This window comes from Rhagoletis zephyria, unplaced genomic scaffold (genome assembly GCF_001687245.7).
Source record: "Rhagoletis zephyria isolate East Lansing unplaced genomic scaffold, Rhagoletis_zephyria_1.1 Rzeph_scaffold_04446, whole genome shotgun sequence".
Taxonomy (NCBI): Eukaryota; Metazoa; Arthropoda; class Insecta; order Diptera; family Tephritidae; genus Rhagoletis; species Rhagoletis zephyria.
The window spans coordinates 26,755-38,703 of NW_016161529.1; the positions used below are offsets into that span (position 1 = coordinate 26,755).

Sequence of the window (11,949 nt, forward strand, 5' to 3'; positions counted from 1 at the left end):
ATAAATGTTTTCAAAATTCCATAACATTTGCGTGTTTAGAGTTAATTTGATGAAAATTTATTAAGTAGCAGCACTTAGAAGAAGTGGAGTGGAAATAGTGGTCGGTACTCCTGTAGGCATACATTTCTTTGAAGCATAGCGAATAATGTTTTATACAAACATAACAACATAGAAACGTACATACTTAGTACTTATGTATATTACAAACTTTTTGTGGCTACAGGAATTCATGGAGTTTCAGTTTCGTTGACAACACCCCATTTGTTTACTGGCGCAAATGCAACAGTCTAATAAACCCCACATAGATACACCCATGTAAATATGTAAATGCACTGTTGTTAGGCAATTTTATTTTATTTTTTTTAATTTGTTAGAAAAAACAAATGAACATTCTTGGATGTACAAACTAACTGAAGACGTTCAATAGAGAGCCAGTAGATATATCAATATGGCGGATTTACATGTGTGTGGTTAGATTACGAATAATTTAATAACAAATTCACAGAAACAAACCAGAAAAAAACACAAATACAGCACGCAGTTTTCTTTAATTTTAATGTCGCACTATACTCCATTTCGTCAAACGTCTGGTAACTCTGCCGAGGATTGGCGCATATTTGAGATTTTATGTGAAGATGTGAAAGTGCCGCGTGATGATAGCAAGGTGAGCGTAAATATTTGAGTGACGTCACTTGAAACTTTGTGAAATTAAAAAACTAAAGATAAGAAAAGGAGCAGATGAGAGTGAAAACCAAATAATCAAACACAGATAAATTAGTTTTAAAGTGGTGATTTATATTTCTCCGAAATGCTGCACTAAACCTTTCGTTCTGTTAAAGTGTTTTTAAAAATGCAAAAATTTTAATGGGCTTAGGATTCACGTGGTGGCAGCGTTGTTCCCTGTACGATATGAGGATTTACTATTAAGATTTCTTCGGCAGTGAAAATTTTGTCGGCTTTGAACATTATGCCGGCTGAGTGCTGTTTGCTGCACCTAATATACGGATAGTTCCAGCCCTTGGTCTTTGTTTTAGTTCCGACAAAATAAACATCCGGGAGCCGGGTATCATAAGTTCCCTTTTTGTTTGAAATATTTGTTCTCTGTTACACAATTCACCGCACGTATTTTGCAATTAAATATTCGAAAGCTCAGCTGCTCAAGTAATAAAGCACATGAATTGTATCTAAAAAAAAAAAATCATTTAAAACTTGTACTTATGGATAGCTGGTCATTCACATCTGGATGGTTAAGCATCTTAATGGGTTTTCTTCAAAGGAATTCTCCATTAGTACAATTTCAATCACTAGCCGCCTCTACTGTATTAAAACAAAAAAAAAAACAAAGCGTAAACTACTTTCTGGCACTAACATTAAAACCTATTTTTTAAGCCAATCCATTGGCAACTTTCAACTCGAATTAGTGGCTTATCAACTTCGAATAAACAAAACGTAACTCCATTTAATTTATGTGCACGCCGCGAAAGTTTTCAATGCCTGTGGTAAAAGTGCTAAGGTTAAACATAATTTCCCGGCAAACTCACACACGCAAACATACATACATACATACATACTTACTTGGGACAATGTGAAGCAAAGTTCTCAACATGATTTACATTTTTCGCATACCAACTAAAATTGTTATTATTTTGCTTCAAATTACTCTAACGGCGGCACCATTGTGCCCAACGACCGACCGACCCTGTTGCCTGTGCTCGATTGCTCAATCGGCGTTCGACGAGTTTCCGTTTCCGAGGCGTTGCTAAGTTTACACACAAACACTGAGGGGTATACAAACACACGTACATACATACGCCATTGGCAAAATAAAAAGGAAAATGTGTGGTGGTTACCAACGCCATAAAATACGTTTAGAACATTTTATGCTCGCTTTAGCATTGAACACCGCCTATGTATGTACTCGCTCCCATTTCTTATCGAATCCAAGCTATTTCTGTGCCGTCATGTGAATGACCTAGATAACAACAACAACAAATCGGCCAACACATACACACACTTAAAGGTAATAAATAACAACAAACTTTCCACCGTTGCCATTGTGCCCATTTTTTTCGCCTTGCCGCCGACAACCCCCCTCCACCCACTTTTCCTCGCATTGATTCACCATTTACTGCACATTGTAGCCANCCCGACAACAAACCCCCCAAACCCCCACCCACCCACTTTTCCTCGCATTGATTCACCATTTACTGCACATTGTAGCCATGACTGTTGAGCGGCTAATGTTATGTTACATTAAATTCCATAAGTTTGATTTTTATTGCCAACAACAACAACACTGTCGATATGTATTGTTATGTTACTATCTGCAACCCATTCACCCTTCTAAATACATAACTTGTCATAAACTGGGCACATCTTCAATCTACATAATTTTCGGCAAAGTAACCGAGCCGAGAATTATATTCCGTTAGTCGAGCGCGATTTGCTCGAATGTGTGGACGCTTTTAGGCGCTTTGCCTTCCGCTTGTGATTCGGGCCCAAAATTTAAGTGCATAGTTGCAACTGGTGAAGAACAAGTGCAGGAAATTAAGACAAAAGTAGATATGTCAAACGATAAGAAGCATCAACAACATCTGCATCACCATCATCACCTGAGTGCAGTACATCATGAACATTTGGGCAGAGTATCGCCGCACCATCATCATTTGGTATTGAAAAAAATTGGCAAAAATATACTTATGTGCTTAATGGGTTTTATAAAAACAAATTGTGGATATAAGGATAGTGACAGTGAATAGTTAAATACATGGCATTTTAAGAGAAACAACGACGCATTTTACTCGCCTTTTTGCAATGTTTCGTATGTTTGTATTACTCGGATCTCGGTACAGATAAAAGTGTTCCAATTACACTAGTTTACAGCAAAAACGTTCAATGGATGCCACTATCCAATTGCAATAAGGAACTGCTCGCTAATTCCGAAAATCTACTTAATTTCTTATTGTATGGATAAGTTTTCAAGATATTTTCAATTTGCCTTTATTCAGCTTAAAACAAAAAGTGGTTACACTTAATCACGTATATCTTACGGACCAATCTTAATATGAAATACGGCAAATGAAAGCTAATAAAATTCTACATAGACCGTGTATACATCACTTTTCGATAGGTCTTTAACTTTATGAAGAATTAATTAATCATTCCAGAGTTTTTGTTTTTTTTTTATGAAAATATGAAAAATAAAACACTTTAAAAGAAGAGAAATTTAAAAAATAACGGGTTCTGTGTCACATTTTTGCCTTTGTGCTAAAGCCTGTTCTGTTAAAAAAAAATCAGGTTACCTATGAAGATAATCGCTGAATAAATAAAGAAGTAATGAGTGGTCAACTGAAAATACGCAAAAATTTTTGTGTATGAAATATGAGCATAACTAAAAGCGTGCAACTTAGGTGTATATGGCGTATGAGTAGCATTACTTCCTGCTCATTTCCCACACAAAAAATATTTCCGCATTTTCATTTGACCAGTCATTACTTCTTTAATTATCCATCGATTTGTGTCATTAGCAATTTGCTTTGTTTGTTACAGAACAGGCTTTAGCACAAAGGCAAAAATTTGACACAGAACCCGTTATTTTTTAAATTTCTCTTCTTATAAAGTGTTTTTTATTCATATTTTCATTAAAAAACAATCTGGGATGTTTAATTAATTGTCAGAAACTGACAGACCTATCGAAAAGTGACGTATATATACGGTCCATGTAGAATTTTTGTTTGTTCAAAAGACGGTTTATGGAAAGTTTTGTTAGCTTTCATTTGTCGTATTCCATTTTCAGTTTGTTAAATTGGTTCATCAGATATCAGTGACTAAGTGGAACCACCTTTTGTTTTATGCTGAATAACGGTAAATTGAAAATATCTCGAAAACGTAACCATAGAATGAAAAATTAACCCGATCTTTGGAATCAGCGGGTGATTACGCATAAAAATTGGGTGGTGGCGTCCGGAGAACAAAACCGAAATTAAAATTTGTGATCCAGTGTTATTCACATCAAAGTTAAAGAAGATGGAGAATTTAGTTACAGAAGAAAAAAAAAAATTTACTTTATTGTGAGATTGATTTTCCACTGTTCGAAATTGGATTAGGTCGTCCTCAATTTACCGGGCAGGGCAAAAAAAAAATACCCTTTAACAAGGCCTGGCTCAATAAAAATCTAGGTAGCTGTCGATATTTGGGTTTCATTGAATAAGAATTTAAGCCATACTATACTGACTAGTATGCCCATCGGAAAAATGTGCTATGTATCAACACATGAGCTTGGTTTCAAGGCTTATCACTTTTGACATCTGATACAGCACCAGCCTGTTACCTGTGACTCTTTCCTCAAGAAATAATGGAACGGGCATATATTTCTGTTGCAAGCATGGGTTGCCTTGTGCTCTTTTTTCACAAAAAACTTTAGGAAACCGTAGTAGAAAACGTAGCAAATTTCTGAAGAACTGCGTACTGGCTCAAGAAAATTTCTTAGCCATTTCTTGTACGTCATTTCATATGGAGTTTTTGCTTTTCTTGGGAGCTGCATACGGTATGCAGCGTACACCAAATAAGGCGACGGAAGTCTTCCTAGTGCTGGCTAGTAGTCTACATACATGTAGAATTTTTGCTGAAAATTTTTAATAAATGAAATACTTCCGCTACAACCGTGGCCGAGGTTTTAAGTAGATGCTTGAAAGTCAATTGTGAGCAGGTTTGACTGTAAAGAGTACAAAAAAATTATTTACGAGACCTTCTAGGGCCTTCTCTTTAAAATTACTATCTCCTAACCGATAACCTACAAATGTAGTCCCCGTCATATCACTTTTTTTACTCAACACAAAGTTTTTTTTTTTAATTCAAATGCTGCTTGATGGCTAAAAGCTAATTGTTTTCATTTCATTCATTTTGTGTTAGGCAAACACATTTTTGAAATAAATATGTAAAGATGTGCACACAAGTGTAAAAGCTAGTGTAGCCATTTTATGTTGTACGTACAAATTAAATTTTGGCGACAAATGTAGACTTCTGCCGTGTAAGCAAATTTTCAATACCGAGCACATGAAGGTTAATTTTACAACTGCCATCAAAATATTTAGGCCCGATTTAGCGTCCGCGTTGAAAATCACTCAAAATACGCCTCGTTAAGAATTCTGTGAGCGCTACTTTTACCTAATGTGAACGACTCAAGGCATCGATTCAAGGGTATTCATACCCTCTTCTAATATATATGTATATATTTCTTTTTAATATTCACTTAAGCTTAGAATCAGTTTTCGGACTTTACTGCAATTGCAGTAGATCTACTGCGCTTGTTAGCAAAATTAAATGTTCTACTGCGTCACTCCGGTTTTTTTTTTCAAATCTACAGCGATTTATTTTAAAGCTTATTTTTGTATTTCTCTGTTTATTCAAGACCAAAAGATTTTTTTTATGTTTGAAAAAATATAAATTTGTCGACGGAAAATATATTTCGAATTAGTAAAAGGTGTTTCTGCAACATAACATTTTTCAAAATGGACGGTGACGGTTTTTCATTATTTCTGTTGCTTGAAAAAGTACTTCGCCGTTGCTATAATCTTTCTTGAAGAAATAAATATATGTATGAGCATTTTTTTTTTAATTTATAGTATACACGTATATACTTGCACATATACATATGTATATGAATTTTTCCTTTTTTTTTTTGAAGGGCTGGTTCTAAGCTTTAGGACCAAATTAATTAATATTGATAGCAAATATCTTCCTAATGACACCTTGGAAATGAAAATCAGTACTGGGGTAGTTGGAAAAACACCTAAATACTTAGTACACTTTATCAAAGCTTTGATACAGATCTTTTAAGCCTTTTTTTTATCTCGAAAAGAACTCGAAACTTAGTTTTCCATGTCTTGAGCCAACTTGATTTAAATAAAGTGAAAATAAATGGCAGAGGTAGAAGTAATATTCATGGAGGAAATGATCGTGGTCCCTTGACAGGTCTAGTTTATCGCAGAAGTACACTCGGAGGTTTGTCATTATCAGCCGAGAGTAGACCGCTATTTGACCAAATTTTTTTTTTGATTTGCTGGGGCCAGAAATTGAAACACGGACCTCCCGAGTGGCAGTAGGCACATTTAAGCACGGCGGCAAAAGCACTACAAAAATCCGAATAAAGTCAGAAAAATGCAATAAAGTGTTATTTAAAAAAAAAAAGTTGAAATAAGACCAAATTCGAATTTTTCACTGATTTCTGTCTGTTTTACTTTTTACACAAAAAAAACTCTGTACTTATTTTGTTTTGCTCCCTTCTAAATAAAAGCTATTTTTAATGTTAATAGTTTTTCTGTGATTTTTGGTCATGACCAACATAGTATTTTTGCTGTATAAAAACTATATAAAATAAAACCGGTTTAGCCGGGTTTTTCTTAATTTCAAAAAGGATACCGTTTTTTTTATTGCAATTTTTCGAATAACTCGAAAACCGGATTAGCAGCCTCCAGCTTTCTATATGCAGCCCAACGTTATCATTCCGTCCGAGCATTCTATTTAGAGTAACAGTTGAATCAGCATCTTGAAAGAGTCCAAGGTATTTATTCCGATCACAGCTATGCAGTTAGGCCTCAATACTTTGTTGGTTAATTAGCCTCAATACTTTGATAGTTTGAAATTTTCGTGCAGATCGAGGGATAGCTAATAGGCGACATACACAGTGCGTCTGAGTCGCGAGTCATTTTTGTGTACGTGTTGACTCCCCTTCCACTAGGCAAGGCATTTTTTCTATTTTTTGGGTTAACCGAAAACTAAACTATCAGACAATCTTTTAGATGCGTCGAATATATAGATTTTAATTCATTAGACGATCAAGTAAAATGTAAGCTCTAACTTAAGGGAGAAAAATTATGGTTTGGTGCTGCATGAAATTCTATAATCGTCTGCATTCACCTCGGGTACCCTTTTGATTTTAACGTAATTTATCAAATTTAATTGTTTTTATGCTTCAGCTCGATTCCAACTGCGGCAATACTGTCGTTCCCATCCCGGACCACCACCATGGAATCGATCTTGTCACGACTTTGCGTAGTGAACTTGCGGCTTTGTCGTACAAACGAGACCGACTGTCGAATGATGTATGTATGCTAAAAAGTTCTGTCAATATACTTCCAGTATGTAATTTAAGATCGATAATTTCTCGCCACCATTACATTTATTAGCTCGGAGACGCACGGGCTGCCTTGGCCGCCCGCGAATCGGAATGCGAAAATCTACGCGCACAAGCCGCCCGACAATCGGCTCTCATAAGCAGCCTGCAAAGTCGCTTGCAGACCGCTGAGAATCGCGAGCAATCGATACAGTCACGCTGCGACTCCACCATACAGACCATACAACGCGAGAAGCATTCCTCCGATGAGCGCAGCAAGGAGTTGCAGTGCAAAATTCAACACCTCGAAAACCATCTGGCCGCTGAGGAACAGCAGAAAGAGCAAGCGCGTACCCAACTCAACGATTTACTGCGACGCCTTGCCACTTGCCTGGGCGTGGATTTGTGTGAGAATGCACATCTGACACCCGAATGTGTGCTGAATCGCGCGGAAGAGGTGATGACAGAGCTGCAACGCACCAAGGCTAAGGCGAGCTCCACATGCGACACGCTGAGCAGCTGCGAGAACGAGCTTATGAATTTGAAATCGCTAGCCAACATAGAGAAGCAGCGTTTGAGCGCCCAACTCGAAGGTATGACCAACCACAACCACGAGCTGGAAGGACGCTGTCGGCAGTACGAACGCGATTTGCAACTACAACGCGATCGGGTGACTGAGACAGAGATAAGTGGCGAGAAGTTGAAAGAGGAACTGCGGGGCTTCGAGTCGCGTTGCCATCGCTTGCAGAACAATCTGGACCGCACGCAAAGCGAACGCCTGCAATTCCTGCGTTGTCTGGCCAATCAGCTCAATGTGCCGGAACCGTGTGAAACATTGATCAAGGAGAAAGTTCGTGAAATATTGACTGATAATCAAGCGATGCATGTGGTGAGAGGCAGTTAAAAATTGGTTTCTGAAAAAATTCAAAATACAACTATTTTCAGCAAGTACATTCATTGCGCGATCAGCTGAATTCGGAACAATCGAAGTTGAAGGAAACCCAAGAGACCACACAGTGTCGCCTGCGAACCGAAGAAGCTCAAAAGTGCCAGCTAGAAGAGCGTCTAGAAAAGTGTCAAGCGGAGATCCACACGCTGCGCAACGATCATCTGGGCCTCTCAGAGTATCTGCAACGGCTGGCGAGAGCGCTAAATTGGGCGGAATGCACTTCACCGCCCGCACTCGGCACCGACACCAACATTCTGGCGGAGTCTCTGTTGGAGCGTGCCGAGCGAATAGCGGCACACCATGATCATCATGGACATGAGCACGACATTGGGCATCGTCATATGCATCACTCGCGATACGAGCATTCGCCGGATAAGGTGCGTTAACTTGTTGTTGCTGTCTTCCTAATGATAGTATTTCCTGTTTTTCTGTACTCTAGGGCTGTTGCGACCATCACGCGCATGGACATGGCAAGCTAAGGCGCGAGCGTTCATGTCACGACATACCATTGAAGGAGAGCAGTAGCCTATACACATTACAGCGGCGCGTTCGCATATTGCGTGAGCAGGTGCAGCGCCGTGATCTGCATCTGGAGCTGCTGCGGCGTAAACTGGCGATCATCGAAGAAGGTGCCAGGGGCAAGTGTGTGCTTCAGGTGAATCGAGGACGCAAATAATGTAAGCCAAATTACTTAATGATTAGTATTTTTGTTTCTAATGTGCAGGGCGAGCGTGACGAGGCGGTGTGTCGCTCCAAGAAGGCCAGCAAGCAGATCGATAAGCTCACGGCCCAGCTGGTGGATGCGCGTTCACAAATAGCCGAAGTCAAAGCGCAATTGGCGGAGGCTGTAGAGTACAAGGTACACGCAACCACAATGAGCTGGTTTGCAAACTTGAAAAATGTTTTTCATACTCAATTTCTTACTCACAGATCACCGCCCTGGAGCGTGCGCGCAAGATAGATGAGCTGACTGGTCAAATTTGCGATCTGGAAGAAGAGAAGACACGCTTATTGGCACAATACAACGCTATTAAGGATCGCTTAAAGTCTACGAGTGAATCCTCCCAAAATAGACGTTGCCGCGATGAGGCGCTCATCAATGTGAGTGGGGCGTTAACATATGCCGATCTCATTTGCCTAATACTCTTCTTCCCCTGTAGTCTCTCCGCGAAGACATTGCACGCTTACAAACCCAACTCTCCGATGCCAATCATCGCCTATCCCACCTTCAGTCGTTCCGTACTTCGGTCGCCCGGACACTCCACCTACGCGATTTGCCCGAATCAGATCTGCTGCATCGCTTGCAGGCGCTCTGCTCAGCTCATCAGGAATTTACGCTGCTCTCTAAGCGCTACGAGACTGCATCACCTGTGGGTGATCATCCCTGTCCACGATTCGATGATCCCATACCACCAACGTCGCACTGTCGCCCGCCCAACGAGATGGAACACATCAGTGCAAGTGTTTATGAGGAACATACGAGATCGTCGCATGGGCATGCGCACCATCACAGCACGGCCGAGCATCACCAGCACCGACATCGCAGCAAGAGCCGCGGTGGTGGTGGTGGCGGTGGCGGTGGCGCTGCGGGACGTTGCGCTGACCGCACAGCAATGGAAGAGGGCGAACGTTTTGTTGCTGGCTGTGGGGAGCGTCGCAGTGCGGGTGGTGGTGGTGGGACTGGTGTGGGGAGCAAGCGGATGCACGATAAATGCTTCGATACCGATGTGCATCGACATCATTGCACCAAAGACGATTTTCTAAATGGCGGCTACGATGACTTTGATTTTAAGTGAACTTATTGAGAAATTTTGCGTAGATCTCGAACTAAATTTTTACGAACAAAATTCGCAACTTTTATACTCCTAACGAACTCAGGCGTATTTTAATAAATGAGATATACATAAATCCATATGTGCTTATATATACATACATATGTTAATCAATCAATTTCTGCGTGTGATTCATCGTTTGTTAGAATCCTTATTGCTCAGTTATGCACACTTGGCGTTGCATGAGAGTTGCCACATAAGAAATCTCTTGCTTTACATGTAAGCGGTTACCCGTCTACGTAAAAATGGCATAGCAGTGCAAAGCATGCATAACTGAGCTATAAATCCCAGTTGAACCTCGTTATCGACACCCAGCATATAACATGTGATCGATAAAGCAGTCGAATGTTTGTTTAACTGAAGGATGTACCTCCAGTTAAGGTGGGTTGTTCAATGTCTGGTTACCACAAATCGGAGGTAGAAGCTCCGGTTAAATACAACGACTGCTTTATCGATCCCATGTTACTGCTACAAGCCCACAGGTCCCAGGTTCGATCCTCGGTTGGAGCGATTGCCAAAAAAATGTTATTTTTATTTTATCTTTTATTTGATTCATATATTTCATTTTACTTTATTTTATTTTCGTTTGTTTTAAATTGGTTTTACATGACTTTTGACAATTTTCTAGAAAAAGGACTAAATATTTTATCTGGAAATATTATAAATTGTATCTGAAATAAGAAAAATTGTATACCTTTGCAAAAATTCATGCGCAAGTGGTAAAGTTGCACAAGTTCTCTGGTTTGACAAGCCGCTTGTGTGGTGTATTTCCCTATTGAATGAACAGAGCAACGTCGTGATGGCGCCATCTAGGGAGTACTAGCTGCACAAATATTTTTAGCTTTTCTTTTTTACCGGTAGGTGTCAGCAGTAGACAGTAAACGTATTACTACAGTGGTGGCTAAAAAATTAAAACCCATTTTTTTTTTGTTTTGGTTTGTTTGCAATTTACGCAAAATTTCGGGATTTTATTTCCTAAAGCAGAGAGGTTTTTTTTTAAAATTTCAAGGCAATTGAAGAGCTTATTAAAATGAACAGAAGCTAGAAATATAACTGTCAACCAGGCCTTGAGCAAATGGCCCTAACTGGAGATGTATGCTTCAGTTAAGCACATCGATCAGAGGTTATATGCTTGGTGTCCATGCAGTCGATAACGATGTTTAACCGGGACTTAAAGCGCCACAGTCAACGACGTAGCGTAAATGTACGTTGACGTACGTAGCAGCATCTATATATTTAGGGCCGGTTGTTCAATGTCTGGTTATCAGTACTTGCCCGTTAAACATCATTATCGACGTTTTCGATATCATGCATATAACATGTGATCGATAAAGCAGTCTTTGTATTTAACCGGAGCTTCTACCTCCGATTTGTGCTAATCAGACATTGAACAACCGGCCCTAATACGCCAACATACATTTTGTCTCCGTTCGTTTGGCGATTCTACCGAACCGATTTCAAAACCAAGACCACCGTTGGAAAGGCGTTTTTCCGTTGGTTGAAAATTACGGCCAAAACCGTCGTTTAAACATTTTCGAATTGTGTATACATGTTGCTGCAACATGTTCAATTTGACATGTTTCGCATGTTGTTTCCCTACACATTTGAAATTAAGCTATGTAATAAAGATAAATATGAAGATGAAGAAACAAGTGATAGAGTTGAAGACAAAAACAAAGACAAAAGTGAAGATAAAGACGAAAATTGAGATAAAGGCGAAAATGGAGACAATGAGAAATACATAAGAATTAGGTTAAAAGATAGGAATCGAAATAAAATCAGCCATAAAGGTTACTGAAATTTATCGAATCATCGAAGTTTATAATTATCGAAATTTATCCATGCTTATTAAGTTATCACAACGTATCGAATTATTCCAATTGATCAATATTTATTGAGTTGTAGAAATTTATAGACACAGGAACTTAGTTGTCGAAATTTACGAATAGTTATCGAGCTATAAAAACATGTGGGATTATCGAAATTTGTCAAGTTAAAGAAATTATCAAGCTATCGATATTTATTGAATTATCATTATTTATAGACTTAACGAA

At 39.1% G+C, this 11,949-nt stretch overlaps 1 protein-coding gene across 2 annotated transcripts; it reads left to right on the forward strand.

The window, feature by feature from the left end:
- The first annotated feature begins 2,445 nt into the window (after positions 1 to 2,445).
- Positions 2,446 to 9,937, forward strand: LOC108370735 (coiled-coil domain-containing protein 170). Of its 2 annotated transcripts, none has more exons than XM_017626118.1 (8): positions 2,446 to 2,669; positions 6,978 to 7,103; positions 7,188 to 8,003; positions 8,060 to 8,440; positions 8,503 to 8,718; positions 8,788 to 8,922; positions 8,994 to 9,164; positions 9,224 to 9,937. In XM_017626118.1, the coding sequence occupies exons 1-8, from the start codon at positions 2,565 to 2,567 to the stop codon at positions 9,857 to 9,859; spliced, it is 2,586 nt and encodes an 861-aa protein (XP_017481607.1). In that variant the 5' UTR covers positions 2,446 to 2,564; the 3' UTR covers positions 9,860 to 9,937. The 2 variants fall into 2 exon arrangements, with proteins under 2 accessions (XP_017481607.1, XP_017481608.1); XM_017626119.1 differs by having other exon boundaries at positions 7,188 to 8,000.
- Positions 9,938 to 11,949: the final 2,012 nt, after the last annotated feature.